Raw genomic sequence first — 21750 nt, forward strand, 5'->3', positions numbered from 1 at the left:
GAGTTTGAAAGGGCACTAAATTAAGGGTTGAAACACTCTGGTGTGGGCGCTGACCAATAGGAACAGAGAGCCAGAGACCCCCTGCTGTGTGCTCCACCACACCCTCCCCCTTAACCCTTTAGTTTCTGGTGGTGACGATATTTTGGAAGTTCCCAGGGAGGGGCTGGATTTGGGGGTGGGGGGTGCTGAGGGGCCCAAGACAGTAGCTATTACCCATCTGTCTCCAGGCCCAGAGTTTCAGTATTTTAACAATTCCTAAGGGTCATTCCAGATCCTGGCTGAAGAGCCGGGATCCCAACCTATCTGCCTGGACTGACAAAAAATACAATGGCTCCAAGGCTCCAGGAACACCCAGGGCCACCCCCGGCTCAGACAGACCCCCGGCTTCAGATTTTTCCTCCCTGCCACGACCCTGCCTACTTCCTCTGTCTCCGGAAGGCTGATCCCTTTCAGCTCAGCCTTCCCTCTCCTTGTCCACGAGGAAACATGTTCCAGCCCAAGAGAGGGCCAGGGCCCCAGGACATCCTGGCTCCAGAATTTTAAAAGAGAATAACAATAAAAACAGCCCAGAACAAAACAGTGAAGTCTTGGAGCCTGCCCAAAGCCCAAAGGTTAAGGGAGATTCTGAGAAAGAGATTTCTTGGAAAGAGCCCCTGCTTTTGCCAGGGCCTGGGATGGCTCCTATTGTTGAGGAATTTCTCAGAATTCTGAGTTTGGAGGTGGGGAGGGGGCAGAAGGGGACAAAGCTGCACGAGGCTGCTGGGGGAGCAGACTTTTGGGAGGCCTGGAAACCCCGAGGCTCTGTCTTGCAAAGATGTGGCTGTTGAAGAGGATTTGGCTGCCAATGGAGCCCCAGGTTGCTGGAGGAGGCCACCAGACTGGGCTGGGTTTATCCTAAATTTGGCTCCACTGTAAGGGAGGGCATCTGAGTGGCTCGCTCCCCTGGCTTCTTGTCTCACCGCTTCAGAAATACTGCCCCTGTCCACTTCTCCAGGCTCATCGCCCACCCCCAACCCCTGGAACTTGTGACTGCTCCCCAAGCACTGTTATACGTCTTTGCTTATAAATGCAACTTGCCCTACACCAGGAAAACCCTCCTGCTCACACTCTGTATTTGGTAAATTCCTCCTCCTGTTCAAAGACCTGCTGTGAGTCATAGTGAAGCCTTCTCCTGGGTGAATTGCATTTGTATTCCTGGTTTCCCACAATACACTCTCCTGCCCACAAACTCAACTACTCCATTGACTAGATGAGGAGTCTAGGACTCAGAGAAGGCAAGTGAATTGCCCCAGGTCACACAGCACACTGCCAGCCACCTGGCCTCTGGCCTCCCGACCCACACACTCACCACAAGGAGAGGTCCTTTCGACTGGCAGAGGCGGATCAAGATCACCAAGGGGATACACACCATGGAGGACAGAGCCAGGCTCCAGCCCAGCCCGATGGCCCAGTTGGGGTACACATAGGCTTTGTTGTAGGTCAGGGGTACGTACTTGACAAGAGAGAAGATAAAACATCCCTGCAGAGAGATGGGAGCAGTCAGGGGGGTCCTGGGCATGGGGGTGGGGGTAGGGGTAGGGGCTGCTGAGGCCAGGGCAGGCCTCGACCTGGGGAGACGGCCCCTGCTTTTGGGAGGTAGCTTGAATCTGTCTCCACTCCGTCACCATAAGGATCTCCCCCCAGTGTAAATCTGACCAGGCTGCTTCCCTGCTCAAGACTCTTCCATGGCTCCCTAGTGCCTTCAGGATATGGCCCAAGCTGCTCATCCTAGCCAGCCATGTCTGCCAGGAACTAGGCCCCTATCCATCTCACCCTCTCATCTATCTATCACCCCCTCCTCCAGGTCTACACTCCAGCCACCCCGAATTTCTGCCAGCTCCCCTGCCACTTGCCTCAGGGCCCTAGCACAGGCTGATCCTCCTGCCTGGATGTCTTTTTCCCTCATCGTCACCTGTCCAATGCTGCCTCATCTGAATTTAGCTCTAGTGGCCCTGCCTCTCGGAAACCTTACTTGCCCAGGCCCCCCTCAGTCTGGTGCCCATACTTTTCCTTCCTAGAATTGTGGGTGGTTGTGATCCCTTCTGCAGCATCCAGCTCCCCCACCACACCATGAGTCCCCGACAGCGGGGAAGCATCTGCCTTGTTCCTCTCTATTTCTTTAACACCTGGTGCTTGCCGTTGCATGAACCCAAGTCTTTCTTCCCCCTTGCCCACTGCAGCCCACCCCTCTCCATCCCTGAGCTATAAGCACCGGGGAAGCTTGGGGACCCAGGGCAGGGTGGTGTGGGGGTGTTTAGTTCTGATCCTCAAAGACCGGTGTCCCAGCCACGATGCCCTGTGAGCAAAGTGGCGAGGCTGGCTGGGAGGCTGCAAGACTTTTGCTTCCGGTCAGGAACTAGAGCCTATCACCCAGGATTGGTTTGGACTGATCCACAAGGATCGTCATGAACAACCACAGATGGATGAGAAGGCATATCTACTTAAAGCAGAATCGATGAGGAGGGGAAGGGAGAGCATGAGGCTCCAGATATCTTTTATTGGGCACCTACTGTATACCTGGCCCTCTCACCGTTTCTGTCCTTACAGGTGGGGCTGCAGCTTAGACGGAGAGAGTGCCAGTAGACGTATCTCTGGGGTTCCCCCCAAGCCAGGATTCCCGGGCAGGGATATGCCATGTTCTTCTTCCTACCAGAGTAATCTCATCCCACCATTGTGGAATGTGGCCTATCTCTAATCTACCCAACTCCCTGGGGAGGGGAAGAAGAGGAAACTGAGGGTCCAAGAGGTGAGAGGCGCTGCCCACGAACAAACATTAAGCGAGGAGGAGAATATGAGCTTGAACCCAACTAAATGCATCTCCAGCAACAAAATCATCAAATTGGTGTGGTCCCTGGCTGCTATGGTTACTTATTTTCATGGGGAAAACATTCTGGGGAAAACATGCCCCTCAGACGAAAAGGTTGCAGTCATATTTAAGAACCATAACAAACAACCTAAAGTTATCAACTGATCTCAAGTTCCACTGAAGTGTCTCCTTGTTCTAAAAATGGGGAAACCGAGGCCCAGAGAGGGGGAGTGATGTGCTTGAGGTCACACAGTGAGTGTGTGGCAATGTTGACTTGTCCTGGCCTGGGAGCAGAGGTCACCGAGGAGAGGGATCATTTATACAAGGAACCCAGCTCCCAAATGCAAGGACCATTTCTGCCATTTGCTCTCCCCTCGGTGGGAGCCGAAAGTGGCAGAGCAGATTTTACTTTCCCCTGCAACAAGCTCCAGAGCTCATGACTGGGTTCAAACACTAACAGGTAAGCGATTTGGGCTGCAGAGGAATTTCCATTCCCCAAAGCCTCTGCGTTGAACCTGGAAGGAGGGTATCTGGGCCCACTCCAAGGCTGCCTTCCAAGATGGCGGGATGAGATCACCTTGGTAGGAACAGGACAGTGGCCTGTCAATGTCCTTGGGTCCTGGGTGGGTCCAAAGCTTCCTCTGCTGGATCTTGCTCTAAGTCACAACCTACTCACCATTATACTTCCGACATCTGTGACTTTCCATTAGACGTCCCAAAGGTGCCTCAACTTACCCAGTGGCCCAAACTGAGCTCGTGAGCTCTGGCAGGGTTGGGGGAAAAGGCTATGTGCTCAATCTCGGATTCCCCTGAGTTTCTCAACACACCCCAGGCATACTTCCTCTTTTCAGAATCCCTTGCCTTTGCCCAGACTGGTTCCTCTGCCAGGAATGCCCTTTCTGTTTTCCTGACAAGCTCCTACTCATCCTTCAAAACCCAACTCAAGTAACCTCAGGGAACAGCCTTCCCCACGTCTCCCAGGCAAAGTGGTACCAGCACTGAAGCAGATACTGAATGAAAGATGATTTAGCAGGTGACAATGTCGAGAACCAGGGAGAAGACGACGATCCCTAGCTGGGAGTGGATAGAACTTACAACGCAGAGAACTGGAGTGATCACAGCCCAGCTGTACTTCATCCAGGGCCCAGGTCGATAGCCAATCATATCCTCAATACCATCATAGAAGTTATCGCTGCCTGTGAGGGACAGAGGTGGACACACAGTGACGTGGTGCCCCATGCTGGCGTCAGCCCTGGGGCTGTCAAGAACCATGAGGGGGTGTCTGGGGCCTGATCAAATCCCCTGTGCTTCTACTCCACATAGAACCCAATATGGCAGACATTTACCTGCAATGACCTGAAATTCAAATGCCACTGGGTATCCTATATTTCTTTGGCAACAACTGGGCAGACCCCACATCCTGGGGTGGCCAAGCCAAGATCTCAAGGAAGTTGAAATGGGCCATTCTTGGATGCCAGTAGTTTAATCACAGACCCCATGCACAGTCAAGTTCTGCACGTGTCAGAAAATACAGCCACCCCTTGCACTTTCAGCAGTGGGAAAATCAGCAGTGTGGCTACAGTGAAATTATTTGTGCAAGGAAGGGACAGAGTTCAGAGCAGGGAGGGCCTCTGAGTTCAACTCAAGAGTGGGTCCCCACTGGAATTCTCTGCTTCCAAAGCTGCTAAGTGGAGAGGCCCAAAGGAGAGACTTGAGGAATGATATGCAAAAATCCGTACTCACCATATACCCAGGCAATAGTAATACATTCAAAGAATGCAACCCACAAAAGGCATACACCGCTAGCTGCATAGTAGTCAAAGAGTTGAAAAATATACATGCCACCCTGGGAAGAAAAAAAACAAAACACACAGAGAAGGCTGATTTGTTATTTGGTATCTGATTCCCTTCATATATAAAGAGCACTGGTGTATCAAAAAGAAAAAAGAACCCAAGAGAAAAATGGGCAAAGGCTACAGATAGGTAGTTTAAAGATAAATGTGTAAAAAGATGCTCAACTTCCTATTTGAACAATTTAATTAAAAACACACCCAGAGTTATCTGTGTAACACATGAGACTCAGAGCTAGAACTTGGCAGCTAGGCATGTCAGTGTTACCCCATATGGCAACTGTTGAAAGAGCTGAAAAAGAAGTCAGGCTTTAATTAGAGATATGAACGAAGAGAATCTGGTTAGGATTAAGGCAAATCAGGCCCAAGGGTAAAGGACGATACTGACTAGGTTTTACAACTACAACTTTTCTGTGAGACCAAGGGAGGAGATGTTGATTTGGTGCAGGATCTATATTTTCTGTAGCACACTAGATAATCTAACTTGTACGGTCAGTTTGTTCAAACACTATAGGTGCAGGGAATGGTGAAAGGGAAGTGGGATTTGGTGAGTTTGTACAAGCTGAGGTGAAATCCTGACACATCCCAGAGAGATATGGGCAGAGAGTAAAAGTGTATTTGCAGGGCTCCCTGAGGAACTGGGGAGCAATGTAGAAATGCTGGACTTCCCCATCTGGGCTATTGCTGATTTTCCCCGCAAACACTGAAGACTGCCAATTTAGTGGGCTGAGCCCTCAATCTGGGGGCTTTCCCCTGTGGGGCTAGTTGCTGCAAGGGAGAGGCTAAGCCCACTTATGATTGTGCCTAGAAGTCCCCTCCAGAGAGCATCTTTGTTGCTCAGATGTGGCCCTCTCTCTCTAGCTAAGCCAACTCGGCAGGTGAAATCACTGCCCTTCCCTTTAGGTGGGACATGACTCCCAGGGGTATAAATCTCCCTGACAACATGGGAAATGACTCCTGCGGATGAGCCTGGACCCAGCACTGTGGGATGGAGAGGATCTTCTTGACCAAAAGGGGGAAGAGAGATGAAATAAAATAAGGTTCCAGCAGCTGAGAAATTTCAAATGGAGTCGAGAGGTCACTCTGGAGGGTATTCTAATATGCTATTGAGATACCACTTCTTATTCTTTAGAGTGTTGGAATGGCTAGAGGGAAATATCTGAAGCTGTCACATTGCAACCCAGTAGCCTTGATTCTTGAAGATGATTGCGTAAGTATGTAGCTTACATGATGTGACTGTGTGATTGTGAAAACCTTGTGGCTCACACTTCCTTTATCCAGTGTATGGACAGATGAGTAGAAAAATGAGGACAAAAATTAGATGAAGAACAGGATGGGATGGAGGGGATGGAAAGATTTAGGTGTTCTTTTTTGCTTTTATTTTTATTTTGGAGTAAGGAAACAGTTCAAAAATTGATTCTGGTGATGAACGCACAACTGTATGATGGTGCTATGAATAAATGATTGCACATTGTGGATGACTGTAGGGTGTGTGAATATATCTCAATTAAACTGTATTTTAAAAAGTAAATGAACAATGAGGGAAAGGGAATGGGATGTTTTGGATGTTCTTTTTTATTTTAATTTTTATTGTATTTTTTGGTGTAATGAAGATGTTCAAAGTTTGATTGTGGTGATGAAAGCACAACTATATAACAGTATTGTGAACAACTGATTGCACACTTTGAATTATTGTATGTTATATGATTATATCTCAATAAAATTGCATTTAAAAAAAAAAAAACACACACACCCAGAGAAACAAAGCAATACATGTTCTCCCAAACCAAAAAAAAAATGATGGATTTGCAGATGTCTACTTTAAAAGTAGGTGCTTAACTTTAATAATCATTCCTGTTATTTTTGTGTGTGAAGGTGTCAGGGATTGATTTTGGGGATAAATGCACAACTATGTAATGGTACCGTGAACAACTGAATGTACAATTTGTTTTGTATGACTGCATGGTATGTGAATATATCTCAATAAAATGAATTGAAAAAAAAAGTAGGTGCTTAAAATCATTGGTGGCAGACATAGATGGCTTAGTGCATGTGATCTGCCTTTTAGGGAAGTCTTCCTAAAGACACTTCCAGAAAAAAATTTTCTTTTTACTTCTGGTAAGGAAAGTAATGATTAAGAGGTGTACGGGCAGTTGTTAAATGCAACTCTTTCGTGGAGAGTATAAGGAGGTGGGAAAGGGGATGCAGGAGAGAACATGTCCTAGGCTGGATTCTAAGGCTTGCATTACTGTACAATAATCACCTCTTTCTACGCACGCCAATCCACTGCTCTCCGTGAACACTTCTGCTCCCTTCCTCTCTTTGCTACTCTTCTCCCCATTTCAAACTGGTGCTTCTGGTGGGCCTTGCCCACCCCCCATGCCAAATAATGTGCATTTCTCGTCATAGCACCAGGCTCATCTCTGTGGCAAGTGACCTGCAGCTGGGGCAACTATAATGCAGAACTGCCTGTAGTATTCACCTGCGATTTGCTCTCATCAACATCTCCACCTGCCTTTCCAGGCCGGAGAAGGACTGGTGCATGCAATGGTGGGGTGAAGAAAGCGGTGGCTGAAATGGATTTCATTTCAGCAGGAGCTGCCCATCCCTGAGTCTCCCAGTGCCAAGGAGAGACAGAGGGCAGCTGGCTGCTGTCCACCCTGTGGCCACGGCGACAGGAAAAAAGAGCAGAGTCGTCTGCAGGACTGAATACAACCACCTATGGGTCAACTGCTGGGTCCAGAGATGACTCCTGCTGTCCCCAGTTTGGGCCTGAGGCCCCTGAGCAGGGCAGGACCCCTGAATTTGGGTGGGGCTGGGAGATCGCCCCCACCGTGGGCCTCTCTCCCCCAGCTCCTGCCTCTGCCAGTGGTGGGACAGGGCAGGCAGTGGGCACCTGCCTGAGCCAATATGGTGCACTGAGCCCCGAACAATGCGCCCCTGCAGCGGGAGGTCCCTCACACCCGGTGAGAGTGCCACTTACCTCTGTAACCATCATCAACCCCAGCAGGTAGCTGACGATACATACGAAGGCGATGAAGATTTCCCGACGGAAACCCTTCCTTAGGAAGGATGGGTAAAGATCAACCAAGGCTGTGATCTGTCCTTCGACTTCAACAAACTGAGAAGGGGGAAGGCGGGAGACAGAAACAGAGAACAACTGAGCATCAGATGTCACCAACCCACCTCTGCTCAGAGAGGAGAGCCAGGCAACCCCTGATGCAGTGAGGAGGAGAGGAGAGATCTGTGTCTGGAGCTGCCCATACATGAGCACTTGGTGATACGCTCACAGCTCGCCAAACGGTCCGCACCTCTGAGTCGCCGTTTAGGGCTATTCCCGCCACCAGAATGCCTTTCCCTCATCACTCAAGACTCAGCTCAAGAATTATCACTTCTCCAAAGCCGATGCTGACGCACCACCCTGACACGCTGGAGGGCATATGTGTGTTTACACGGCTACCTCCCTCCGTAGGTGGGGTCCCCTGGGAAGGCAAGGACAGTGCCACACTCGTGTCTGGGCCTTGAGAGCCAGGCCCAGGGCTGGGTGCTGGCAGCTGCTACACAAATACGTGAGGAGTGGGAGGACCTTGGCAATAACTTGCCAGGTGGCCCAGGCAAGCCTGGGCCTCAGTTTCCCCATCCGTGATAAGGGGGCAGCTTGGGTCAGATTCGTGCAGTGGTTTTTTAAGCCTTTGGGGATGACGAGGGGAGCTGGGGAGAGAATTTTGCATGCGTGAGTAAAGCCAAATGGTGCCCATGATTCCGGGGTCTCACGGGCTCCAGAAACCCATCCCCAGGCTCCCAGAGGTAAAGAAGCTCCATAGGTCTGTTCTAGAATTTGAGGACTCTAAATCTTTCTATCTTCTCACCTAACAATTTATCTTGGAAGCTGTTTGATCCATATCATTACATAGGGAGCTGCCACATTTTTCAAATGGCTGCAAAGAACTCCATCCTCTGATACACGTCATCGCTGATTTAACCCATCCCCAACTGCTGGACATTTAGATGGTTTCCAATCTTTTGCTGCTACCAAAGAGGGCCACAACTTTCCCTCTACATACATCTTTAGGTGCACATGCATTTGTATCTGTAGTACAGTCAGAAGTGAAACTGCAGGGTTAAAAGGCAGGCAGAAGCATTTGAAATGTGGATGGTTACTGCCAAATCGCCCAGCCAGCCAACCAACCACCCTGTCCTTCAGGGTTATTTGATTCCTTTAAAAGGTGAAAAGCTTAAAACCTGGATCCATCTGTCGTTTCACCTGGGAAAGGTTTGCTTTTGTAAAGGATGCTTTCCCACCATTTCTACAAGACAAATCAAACCCCCTAGTCCTGTGGGATGCATTACAGGAGGATCAAGGAAAGAGATACAAAAAAGGAGAAAATCACTTTCAGATGCTGACAGCGGCTGGAAAATGACATTTTCCTGTAGGGAAGGTGACATGACCTAGATCTCAAAAGGGGTCCGAACAGAAGGGGCCAATTTTTTTTTTTCACCTCCAACTGATGTCAAAAAAAAAGAAAAAGAGGTTTGGAATCTAAATGACAGCTGAATTATAGCAAACTTGCAGCCCACAAGCTCAGGTTTAGCTTCAAAAGGAGTTAACAAGAAAGTTTTTTTCGGTGTCACTATTCAACCAGGCTGAAAACTAACACAAATACCCCTCCTTCCCACACTCCCTGTGCTTCCACGGAGAACTCAAGACACCCTTGCCCCCAAACCCGCAATCCTGCTCCACCAGAGTCCTTAGCCCTGGGTGTAGATTTGAGCTCCTTCACTTAATAGCTAAATGGCCCTGACTCCTGTGAGCCTCAGTTTCCTCCTCTGTAAAATGGGAGGAACTTTACTCAGCAGGGATGTTAAGAATTGGAATTACAAGAGCAACTTGGCAATCGCAGTACTTTGTATGCAAAGGGCTCAGTTCAAAGGCAAGGGTGTCTATCAAGATCCTATATTGGGGACAACATGGAGCGAGCTCCTGGGGTGGGTGGCAGGTCCCAGCTCTCTTTTCCTCGCTATGTTTGGTCACAGCCCGTGACCCTGCCTTGGGCAGCTCACATAGAAACACGTGGATAACCTCTTTACCCTGTCTGTCAAGAAATGCACAGAAGCACGATGGCTCCTAAGCTAAAGGGAGGGCCCACTGCCCCAAATGCTGCTCACCCGAGCTAGGAACCCTGGGAAAGCAGTTTCTCTAATGAACAAGGGTCTCACTTAGTGGGACACTGCAATGTCAGAGAGAGGCCTCTGCCTGAGGTTGGCTGTGGACCTGCACAGCGGATGTGGGGCGATTCTGGGCAACTCCAAGGTGAGGTTGATGGAGGCAAGCTAGCAGTGCAGAGGACAGGTTCTGGAAACAGGCAAACCCAGAGCCAAGTTCTGGTTCCATTCCTTAATCAGATGTGTAGGGCCTTGTCCACCATTTGCAAACCCCTTTTCCCATTTTTCCCCAAGCTCACATAGCAAATCGATGCAAAATGGGGACTCCAACCTGTATTGTCCGACCCCCAATCTCTCCGTTATGTCTGGCTCCCTGTGCTTTGGGCCTGGGAGCCTGGTGACTCAAGTTCAAATCCCACCTGCATCCTGGACCTGGTGATATCAAGCCAGTTCGTGGGACCTCTCTGAGCCTTGAGCACTAACTTGAGTGTCTCTAAGCACATTGGCCCACATGGAATCTAGCAAAGAGGTTGGTGTCCCCGGGCAGGCCCCACCCTTCTCCTTAGGAGAAAACTCTAATGAACAAACACCTCGGCTCAGGAAGCAGTTTCAAAAGCCTAAGCGGCTTATTTTAGGCCTGTGGAGATGTCATCCCTTATCAGCTCTTTAACCTCCGGTCTTTGTTTTCGTTCCTTCACTTAGGGCTCTTGAAGAAGTTACAAAAGCCCATCTGCTCCGGGCCTCCAAAGGCCAAAGTCATTAACGAGAAATGAGTAATGAAGTCCTCTTGCTTGTCTACCCAGCCCAAAGCGATCAACAATTGCAGAAATATTTTGTTTTCCGTCTCCTAAGTGTTTTCATTCCGTCTTCTCTATTTAATACCAGTCCCCTTTTGGCCAAACCCTTTCCTCTGCTCTTGACCTTGCTAGCTGTCCGCCTCCTCTTTCCGGAATCGCTCTCCTCTGCCTGACCTTGGAAGGTTTCCCTCCTACCCGGCCCTGGGCAGTGTCTTTACAGAATGTTTCCTGTAGGAGAGGACAGTCTGAAGCTGCAGCTCAGACCACTCACTTGGGTCTCCATTGACCAAAGACTTGCTTCGAGATCACGGTAAGCAGCATCCCCCTCGCTCTGTCCAAGCTCAGATGGAAGCCCCTGCACCCCATCTTTATCTGCTCCTGGAGCCAAGTCTCTGCTCTGAACATGCCCACATTTCCAGGGAAACGCGACAGCTGCTGCTGTCAGTTGTCCCCTGGGCACCAGCTGGCCACAAGTCACATCGTGGGACTCACAAGGAAGGTATAATCGCACCCATTTGTCAGATCAGGAAACTGAGGCCAGAGGTTAGGAAACTTGCCCAAAGCCACACAGCAGGGTGGTGGAGCTTTGGGCTATCTCACTGCAAAGCCAGACACAGCCTCTCACTGGCAATCCCCAGCAAAACCTGGTGGCCTATCCCCTTCCAATGGCGGTCAGAGGCCTGGAGGGATGGGAGGTGGGGGTTTAGAAGCTCAGAGAATGACCTTGGCACAGATAGGAGTCCTCCTGGGGAACGGCAGAAGCCAGGACAGCCAGGGAACCCAGCGACAGACCGATTACTGAGCACTGGAGGATGAAGTGCTTCCCTGGAGGGACAAAGTTTACCTCCTCACTTGCTCCATGAGCACAAAACACTGCTGGTGCATTTAGGTCACTGTTATCAGTGACAGCACGCAGGAAACATCTGATGCCCTAAATCACCACGTGGGGCCCTGAGCCCCTGCCTGGACTCTGTTGGTCTTGTTTTTCCACTTTCCATCAGTGCCTTCATTTTAACTATACTCCCAGGTCCTCAGTTTCCCCTTGCAGGGGTAGTAAAGGTATAACTGCTGCCCCCAGCCCTTGGCTGCTCCTGGGTTCCGAGCTGAGGCTGGTATGGGGGTAGGAAGGGGCGTGATCATGCCATAAGAAGGCATTTTCAGAACCACTTTCCCAAGGGAAATCCCACCACCCTAGGGCCAACTCTCAGACTCGGACGTACCTGGCTATCCAATCCCAGCAAGAGAAGCATAATAAAAAAGAGAATGGACCAAAACGTCGGCAACGGCATCATCGTCACAGCTTTTGGGTAGGCGATAAAGGCCAAGCCAGGACCTAGAGGAAAGAGAAAATGGGGAGGGGGCAGAGAAGACACATTAGCACCCAAGTCACCAGCCCCCCTGAGCCCACACAAAGACGCGCAGCTCTGAGGTGGGTCCTCCCAAATCCCAGGCGCCGGGAGGAGCCAGCTCGGAATTCTGCCTGGGGAAAGAGACAAGGCCTGTCTCCCTGATGGGTGGGACACACTGGGGCTCGGGCAGGGCCCCCGTTTTAGCATCTGTCTCCCACGCAGCACAAATAGCCCTCCCACAACTCAGCATCCTCAAGGACACTGGCTCGTGGGTGGGGACGGGGTGGGGCAGGCACCGGGACTGCAGACGGGAACTCAGTCTGCTGCTTTAGAAAACAAGATCCCTCCAGACCTCCCCCCCCCAAACCAAGGCAGCCAACTCAACATTTGCTGGAAGGAAGCAAGGGAAAAAATTGTGGTTATCTGACCATTGAAGTCCTCCTTTGCAAAGAAGAGGTTTCTATTTGTTGAGTTGAGCTCATCGCTAAAACATTGGGGAGAAAGCAAAAAGAACCCAGACGCATGCCCTGGAGGGCAAAAGTATTTCCCCAGCATCCTCCCACCAGGCTAGGCTGGGCCTGACCAGGGCCCAAAGGGAAAGTGTGGGGCAGTGATAAATCCCAGGTCATGCCAGGGCTTAGAAATGGGGCCTCTGTCCACCATGTCCTCATGGTATCACCACATACCCTCTCAGGCCTCAGTTTCCCCGTCTGTAAAGGGAGGGGTAGGTTACCACAAATGCTTCTCAGAGGCAGATGCCATTTCTCTAGAAAAGGGCTTTTGGTTTCAAAAGAGGGCACTTTGACAGAACCTCCAGGCAGGGTTTGGGAGACAGGAGCTCCATCAGGGAAAATTCCAGAGACAGAGAGAAATAACTCCTCCTGGCTCCCAGCCATCTAAATGGCCTGAGATTCAGTTGCAACTGAGACCAGTGGGTCCAGGAAGCAGTTAGGAGCAAAAAAATAAATAAATAAGTAAAATAAAAAATAAAAATAAATAAAAGTAAGTAAGACTAAAGGGCCTGTGCTGAAAAAAATTAAAGAAAAATAAAAAAAAAAAAAGAAAAAAGAAAAAGAAAAGCATCGAGACCTGAGAAGCAGGACATGGGGACGATTTTTTAAAGCAAACATCAGAAACCAAATTAACTGTTTATGAAAAGAACAAAAAAATAAACATAAACTCTGAAATCCATTGGAGCCAGCAACCACATTATATAGAAGTTCACCTCTCTGAGGGGTGACAGAGTGGTTGGTTCTAGTGATGCTGCAAAAATCCATGAGAAGCAGCGGAAGGGATGCTCATAGACACCCTCAAAACTGCCTGAAAGGACAAGTATAAGGAAAGAGAGCTGGGTTAAGAAAAACACGCACCCGCCACCCACCACCCAAGGGTTCTGGGACATGAACTTGGGAATCAAAAGCCACAGTTGAAATTAACAGCTGTCGAGTCTCCCCCTGGGCTGGGACCCCGCCTTGCCAAAGCAGCACTCCAGCACTAACTGGTAAAAACATTACTGCATGCGTGATCGAGTCCAGCTGACTGTGAGACAGATGTAAAATGGGGTTCCCCCCCAACACGCCCAGCCCCCCCACCCGCTGGGACGCTGTGAAGATTCCCCAAGTCACTCGCTTCTGTATGTTCGGTTTTTGCCTTTCTCAAGCCAGCCTCTGGGAGAGGGTCTGACCATCTTTCTCTAAAAGCACACGGCGAACTATAGAGAGAGAAGTCCATGTGAAATAACGCAGCCGCTCCGAGAACTTCTGGATACCTCTCTGTGAGCAAGAGACCACGCCACGCTACGTTTCGTTTGCGCTCCATTCAGCTAAATAACGATCTCATTCAAATGCACTTCGCTCAATATGGTGCTTGTTAAAAGCTTATTAGAGAAATAATCACCCTTGATTTGTCAGCTATGCAACCTCCCCGTGGGAAAGAGATGACAAGGTCTTGGAAGTGGACGGGAGGACAGAAACAACGTGGGTTGACAATAGAGACAGATAGAAAAATACCTAGTTGTCCACCAAGAAATAGTATGCATCTCTATATTTTTTATTGTCTGATACAACTAGGCATTGTACATAGCTTATATGTCTATCTTCCATGCCACCAAATTCACGCCATGCCCCTGGCGAGCTCCCCATCAATCGGAATTGGTTTGCCAGCCCTCGATGGAAAGAAAACCATCTTCGAAGGTGGTACAAACTTGTCCCGGGCTCTCTCCCTCGTCGCTCTAACTGCCAAATTAGATGGGGAGCGGATTATTTCTGGAGTCACTTTCTGTGTCCTCCATTTCCACCCTGCCTTTTGGGGCTCCCACGGAAGGAAAACGGTATGTCCAAAGGTCTGATTTGGAACCAGGGGCAGCAGAGGGGTGGAGGGGTGGACTGTAGCTTCAGGGTTTGAGGATGGGGGCATAAGGGAGGGTGTCTGTGCCATGTGAAGAGGACAGCAGGGCTCAGCTGGACCCCTGGGGACCCTGAGAGCTCAGAAGAGCCTCACACGAGAAAGGCCAGGCGTCATACGTGTCCAGAGCGGCATGGAAAGAGTCAGTCCACCCTCATGTCTGAACGGCCTGTCCATTGTGTGGTGGCTGGGAGAAACAGGCGGATGGGGCACTGGAAGATGCCAGCTCTGACGGTGACCAGCCCCAGCGAGGCACCTGCTCTCAAGCCATGGGCTCCTTCACTTGAGAAATAGACGTCTGGACACCCAATGCCCAGGAGCCTTCCGCTAGGGTGAATCCTGTGACTGGGGAACTGGGACGAGCACCCCCTCTTATTTCACACACAAGGAAAAGGATGAAGGCAGGGGCTGAGCCTGGTGGTCTCTTCATGTCCCCTGCCTGCCTGCAAGTTACCCCAGAGAAGTTGCAAGAAACCAGGGATGGGGAACGGCAATGTAATAAAACCTTCCAGGCAATGGACGGATAGACAGACAGATGCACGACCACCCTCTGGAGCTCTGGGTCCCAGGTCCCTAAGATACCATATGGTGCAGAATGTACGTCTCTAAGCTTCTGTGATTCTCTAGGCCCAGGTGTCCTGGAGTGATAGTGACATATGTCAAAATCAGATATCACCTCCTCCAGGAGCTGGGTGAGAAGATGTCACCTCATCTGTGTCTCAGAGAACAGACTCAATAAATAAATATCAATGGAATGAATGAATGGGTTTGCAGAATACAGAAACCAAGGCTGAGAAGGTGGTGATGAGATGCTGTCTGGACCTGAGTTAGGAAAATGGTTTCCGTTGCTGAAACCAGGAGCTTGCGAGGAAATGGGGGTGGGGAGCGGGTGGAGAACAAGACCCCAATAAGGTAGCTAAATAGCTCCCCACTTTAACCAACCCCCTGTTTCTGCCACCCCTTATGCCAAATGGCTGTGAACATGTTTCAAATTTTGTTTTGTAAACCTCTGATGTTTGGGGGACGTCATGGTGCAAAGTGGGGGGGAGTCCATTTTGAAAACCAGGCTCGTCCTCCCCCAAAGCCCCCCAGGGTGGGGGGTGGGGGGGTCTGACTTCATGCCTGCAGTACTCGGCTCACACACTAGGTGGCAGCGCCCACCACCACTGCCACCGATAACCACCATACCTGACTCAGCCACATCAGCAATGTCCACCCCTTGCTCTTGTGCCATGAAGCCCAGGACGGAAAAAATTGCGAAGCCAGACACAAAACTGGTACCACTGTTCAGGCATCCCAGCAGCATACAGTCCCTAAGTTACACATATGTCAGGGAGCAAGTTAATTCACAACACAAGGAAGCCACACTCCCTACTTCTTTTTTTTTTTTTTCTCTTTAAACATCATCATCATCCCTACGGTGCACTCGGCCCACGGGCACGGCACTTGCCTGTACGAGTTGTACTTGTACTTGTTGTAGCTCCCCAGTGAGGTCATGGCTCCCAGGCAGATGGCATAGGAGAAGAAAATTTGGGTCCCGGCATCGATCCACACCTGTGAGGGCGAGGGGTGGGGTGGGGGGTTGGCGAGGGGACAGAGAAGGGGACATCAGGGCTGGCTTCCTGGAGGAGGCGGCACAGGTTCTCGGTCTGAGGACCGGACCTTGCAAGGCACCGCTTGGCAACCCTACTCTGGGACCGAAGAGAAAACAGCCGGCGGATGGCATGCTTGTCAACATCCATACTGAGCGGCGAGGAACCCCAGAAGTCAAAGGAACCCCCCACCCCCACCCCCGTCACCTGGCGTTAGGATCAAGAAGCCGGGCTTTTGAAGCAGATGGATCTGGATGATCCTGGGCATGTAAATATCACTCCCTGAGCCTCAGTGTTCACATCTGTAAAACGGGCTCCACTGCCCTAACCTGAGAACGACTTTTTGGGTTCAAAGAGGATTTAGCCTAGTGCCAGACACATGGTGAGCCCGTAAGTCAGGGATGCTACTATTACTGTCTGGGGACCCTGAGTTGGAACAGGGAGGGATTCCCTGGGGGGTTACACAGGCAAAACGGTTCTCAGGGCCCTCCCCCCAACAGCTTGCTGATGGCCAGGAAAGCTGCCTTCCCAGATGTCCTCTGATGCTAGAGTACCCACCTTCTCTTACCCAGGAAGGGAGGACGGTGGGGGCCTGAACAAACACAGGCTCTTGGGAGGCAACCCAAAGGCCGAGGATCCTGGGGACAAGAGGTCCTCCAAGGGGCCGATACAATCTCCCAGGGTTTGCTCCAACTCCCTGAGATCACGGAGCCTTGTACCTGAAGGCGGACTTTCAGGATTTTCCCCTTGACCTTTCCAGAAGCGGTTAACTAGGAATTCCATCCTCGGCCAAGGAAGCCAGCACGGGCAGGGGAGTGGGCCCGAGATGGGAAGGTGGGGGGAGATGAGCATCATAAAAAGATTTCTCTCCCTTACCTGGCACAGGGCCTAAAGCAGACTCTCTAATTGGCCAGCCTCAGGAGTCCTTGGCATGAAAAGATACACACACACACACACACACACACCCGGAAAGCTCCATGGACACTCTGAACCAGCTGCACCTGCCATGGGCCTGGTGACGGCCTGGCTGGCTGGGGGCTGCTGGCTGTCTTCCGTGCCCCACCCATCCTGTGCTGGCCCAGCTGAAGGGGGGGGGGGTCCCCTGCCCCACAGTACCTGTGGGTCTTCAAGGCGAGAGATGTCAGGGTACAGATAGAACTTAATGCCTATGCCCGCGCCAGGCAGCGTGAGTCCACGAACCAGCAACACCAGGAGCATCAGGAAAGGAAAGGTGGCAGTGATGTACACAACCTGCAGGGGAAGGCGAGAGAAGACACAGGTAGACCCAGGCACAACCTCTCTGAGAGGCCAACAGAGAACGGGTTCCGGAGCCAGCCCCCCTGCGTTCAAGCCTCAGCTTGGACCAGTCTCGTTGCCTATTTGGGCCTCGGTTTCCTCATCTGTAACTTGGGTATAAGACAAGCACCTACTTCCTCGATGTCCCTGGCACTGCCTAAGACCCTGAAAAATACAGGGGTGAATGAGACAGAAAATAAATCCCTGCTCTCATGGGTGGAGATGGAAAATACAAAATAAAAGACCGCAGAGTTTGTCCTTGACACGTGGTGCTGGGTGCCTACCACAGTGCTTAGTGTGACCCTGGTGGTCAAGAATCACACAAGCATGGGTTCAAATCCCAGCTCTGCCCCTTTACTTGCTGTGTGACCATGGGCATGTTGCTTAACCTCTCTGGGCCTCAGTTTCCTCATGTGTAAAACAGGGTAAGAGAAGGAGAAGCGCCTCATTGAGGGGTGAGCTGAGGATTCAGTGGGATAATGTTTATAAACACCCGTGAAACAGAGTGTGGACAGAGCGTGGCAATGTACTAGGTGCTCAGGAAAGAGCCCAAGGTTGACACTGGCATTGCGTGGGGATCACACAGAAACTTCTGGGAACCAACTGAGGCCTCTCAAAGCCCCTCAGCCAAGCTGGGGAAAGGCCCCCATCTCTCTTGGGCTCATGAGTGGCCCAAGCCCTTCCCTGCGTCATACAGCATGTCCCACCCAAGTCAAGACAGGGTAGGAAGTGGAGACTAGAAATGATCCACTCCCCCCAACTTTCTCTCCCTCTCCTGTCCTGAAAGCACTGGCCTCCCAAACCATCCCTGGGGCTTCTGTTTCCGTGGAGGTATTTCCTTCCCATCTTTTCATTCAACCAAACGTACAGTTTTAGGGCAGCGTGTGCATCTGGAAGGCGCTCAAAAGAGCCCGTGTGAACGGACAGTGAAATCCTAAAATTCTGACCAGGGCACCTGGCTAAATAAGGACTCCCATGGCACGAGCCCTCTTCACCCGGGCCACATCCCAAAAAGTAGCACGCTGGCAGCCCAATTTATGAGTAGAATCCAGGCTCAGCTGGGCCCAAGGACTGGCCCGGTTCATCTATAGAAGTCAGGATTTGAACCCAGAGCCCAAAGAAAGCTAGCCACCTGGCTCTGAGCAAAGGCACAGGGCATTTTACTTTGCCAGTGGGGGGTGACGTGCAGGAAGTGCATGTTGGTCTCCTGAGCTGCTGACTTGCCTGCAGAGTCAAGGCCTTGGGGGGGACCAGGGAGTACTGTCAACATGCCCCACTTACAGGCAAGGAAACTGAGACCCAGAGAGCAGATTCAATGTACACGTGGAGTTGGGGGCTGTGCCAGGACGGGCCCTGGCTCCTGTTGCGGGACATTTCTGGGACCCAGGGAGCTAACATGCTAACAGGTGCTGAGAGAACCCTAAACCTTGCCCACTTGGCTCAGTGAGCCCCTGATGGAACACAATTTTTGAGCCACGATTCCTTTCATAGAAACAACTGGAAATGGGTTTTGGAAAAGGGCAAGAAGGAAGCTCTCAGGGCCCCACCAGGCTCAGCTGCCTTCAGCCCAACGGCACCAGCCAGCATTTATTGAGCACTTGCTGTGTACCTGGTGCTATTCTAAGGACTAAAACTTCTATACTCGCTCAATCCTGCCTTTAACCCTTTCGGGTAGGTTTTCTTACTATCCCCATTCTGTAGGTGAGGAAACAGGCCCAGAGAGGGCCAATCACTTGCCCAGGGTCACACAGCACCTAAGTGGCAGAGCTGGGACTGTCCCAGAGCTCCACGCAGCAGCAGCAACACAACTTTGATTCAAAGCCCTCTCACACCAGTTTATCTAATCCAACGGCCAGAGGGAGGCTGTGGTCAAGGCCCTAGGGTGTGAATCTAAGCCCAGAGGCTGGCTTGCTGTTGGACCTTCATCAAGTTGCTAACCCTCTCTGGGCATCTGTGAAGTGAGGGGCTTGGAATCAAAGAGTTCCACTGCTCTATGGGGAGACGGTGGAGGGGTTGAGAGGGTCGGCTGGGGGATCCCTCAGACGTGGGTTCTGATCCCACCTCTGTCACCCACCAGCTATGTGAACTTGAACTTGGCTTTCTTGTCCAGATAACGTGAATGAATAGTCACCAAATTTACATCAGCAGGCCTGTGACGGGTACTCAAGGAACTCTACAAGGTTGAAAGGATGGATCCCAGCCCTCTTCCTCACTGGCTGCCCCTCCTCTCTCTGGGCCTCAGTTTCCCCAGCCATTCTGACTTTCTCCTCCTCGAGGCTGGGAATCTTCCCGATTTCCCAAGGCGGGGGACACCAGGAAGTCACAGAAGGGGTGTGAGGGACGAGCACAAAAGCCAGCCCGACCCCACAGCCTGCCCCTCCCTTCCTGCAGACGGGCGCCCCCAGTTTCCACCTCTGGGGCCACCAGCTGCTGCGCCACGCCCCGGCAGCTAGCAAACAATAGCTGCTGACAGCAGCCCCCTGGGCAGGTCCCCAGAGGGCTGCCACTTCAAAGCCACCTGGGTCCCCACTGGGCCCGACAACCTGGGCCAAGGCGGGAGGGTTGTGTGCCAGGGAAACAGCACGCGACCTGGAATGTCAGGGGCAGGGGGAGGGGCTTCCTTTGTTCTCATGTATTTAATTTCTATCAGCCATAACTTATGTAGTACCTTCTGCATGCCAGGCACTGTGCTAAGTAAGGCAGCTTCACACATATTGGCTCATTTAATCCTCACAATGGCCAAGAGGTAGGTACTGTTACTACCACCATTTTCTAGAAGAAGAGACTGAGGTCCAGAGAGGTCAAGCCAGCGGCCTGAGATCACAGAGCCAGTAGGTGGTGGGGGTGGGCTTCAAACCCAGGCCAAACGGCTTCAGAGTCTGGGCCTTTTGGATATGTGTGTGCATGTCTTTGCTCCACAAACTCCAGAGTCAGACAGCCCCACCCCAGCCGCCACTTCCAAAAGCCACCCTTGTTTTGCAGAACTTGCCACTCCGAGGACGAGCCCCTGAGAGCCACTCTCTCAACTTTTCCGTGCCTCTCTCGGGATCCTCGTGGGAGAAGCCAGTGCCAGCCGCTGCCAGTGGGCCTCTGGCAGGTGGCCCAGCAGGCCTTGCCACGGGACGTGGTATTTTTCCGCTCTTGCTGGCGAGTATCTGTAGCTCCTCTGGGCCCTCGACCCAAAAGCCCTGTGGCCCAATTGCCCTGGAAACTTGCAAGGACAATTTTTCCCCATTCCCTCAGGATAGTGGGGAAAGGGTTGGCCTGAGAGGCAAGAGGGAGTGGGGGATCCAGTCTCCGTGCTGCTGCTTGCTCCTGAGCTTCCTGGGGGAGGTGAAGGTCATAGGGTCATTTGCCCCAAACCAGACAGGGGCTACGGGAGGTGGGGTTCCCCAGTTGGTGCCCAGCACCCAGGCAGGCCCAAACAGCCCTCACAGCAACCCGTGGGGGGAAGCATGGCTAACTCATTTCACAGAAAGGGAAACTGAAGCTCAGAAAGGCAGAGGGGCTTGCTCCAAATCATGCAGCTTTGGAAGAGCAGAACAGAAATCCCCTACCTCTTTCTAATCAGCTGTGCTCTTGGGCAAGTTAATTACCCTCTCTGGACCTCCATCTGTAAAATGAGATTCCAAATCGCACTGACCCCAGAATGTTATGAGGATTAAATGAGCTAATAAACAGCACTCAGAACAGTGGCTAGCACACATGAGCTACAGGGAGCACTCTTCATTGAAGGAATTAAGAGAACGTCAAGTTCCAGACCCCCGGAGTGTCTAAAATTACAGAAAGGAAACTGCGACTCGGCAAGTCAAAGTGATAGGAACTCAGGTCACTGTATCTATCCATTCTCCACTGGACTCCTCTTTTTGGAGCAGTGTCAGCCATGGAGTGGGGCTGTGGGCCGCAGAGCTGGGCTCCTGCTCAGGCTGGCCCCACCATGGCCAGTGGGTGAGCAGGCGGGCAGCCTCTCGGCTCAGAGCTCGAGGATACCCACAGTGCCCCAATTGTGTTTATCTTGGCTTCTCTGGGCTGGCCGAAGCCCTGCTATTGTTCTGGGAACCACACCATCCCCCTCTCTAAGTCCTGGAGCCACCCCAAGGAGGAGGTCATGTCCAGGGGTGGGGTGGGGGGAACCTCTGGCAAGTCACGTCTTTGGCTGCAGCCGGCTTCCTGGGCTATTGGCTCTGACTCCTGTTCTCCCACATGCACGCTCCATTGTCTCAACCACTGCCTACTGTTCTGGGTGGACATCAGCCTCCATCATTAACTGGGGGCTCCCCGTGGAGGTGCGTCAGGCCAGCCTCAGGGCCTCTGCACAGGCTATTTCCTTCCCTCTGGAATTTTTTTCCTCCAGACGCTCTGACCCCATCACTCGCTTCAGCACTTTGTCCCAAAGTCACCATTCTCAGAGATCTCTCCCTGGCCACCTTATTTAAAACCTCAACCCAACACTGT

The 21750-nt window shown here is 51.5% G+C and overlaps 1 protein-coding gene across 3 annotated transcripts in view; it reads right to left on the minus strand.

Annotated features, from left to right (window-relative positions):
• Positions 1-21750, minus strand: part of SLC6A6 (solute carrier family 6 member 6) — an 83728-nt gene that overhangs the window by 6182 nt on the left and 55796 nt on the right. For all 3 annotated transcript variants that reach the window (XM_037802613.1, XM_037802620.1, XM_037802616.1), the window contains 8 exons: positions 17116-17250; positions 15858-15961; positions 15596-15720; positions 11876-11988; positions 7679-7816; positions 4589-4691; positions 3941-4041; positions 1349-1519 (listed from right to left, as the gene is read on the minus strand). In XM_037802613.1, the coding sequence (XP_037658541.1) occupies positions 1349-1519; positions 3941-4041; positions 4589-4691; positions 7679-7816; positions 11876-11988; positions 15596-15720; positions 15858-15961; positions 17116-17250 (990 nt within the window). The remainder of the gene's footprint in view (positions 1-1348; positions 1520-3940; positions 4042-4588; positions 4692-7678; positions 7817-11875; positions 11989-15595; positions 15721-15857; positions 15962-17115; positions 17251-21750) is intronic.

Source organism: Choloepus didactylus, chromosome 1 (genome assembly GCF_015220235.1).
Source record: "Choloepus didactylus isolate mChoDid1 chromosome 1, mChoDid1.pri, whole genome shotgun sequence".
Lineage (NCBI taxonomy): Eukaryota > Metazoa > Chordata > Mammalia > Pilosa > Megalonychidae > Choloepus > Choloepus didactylus.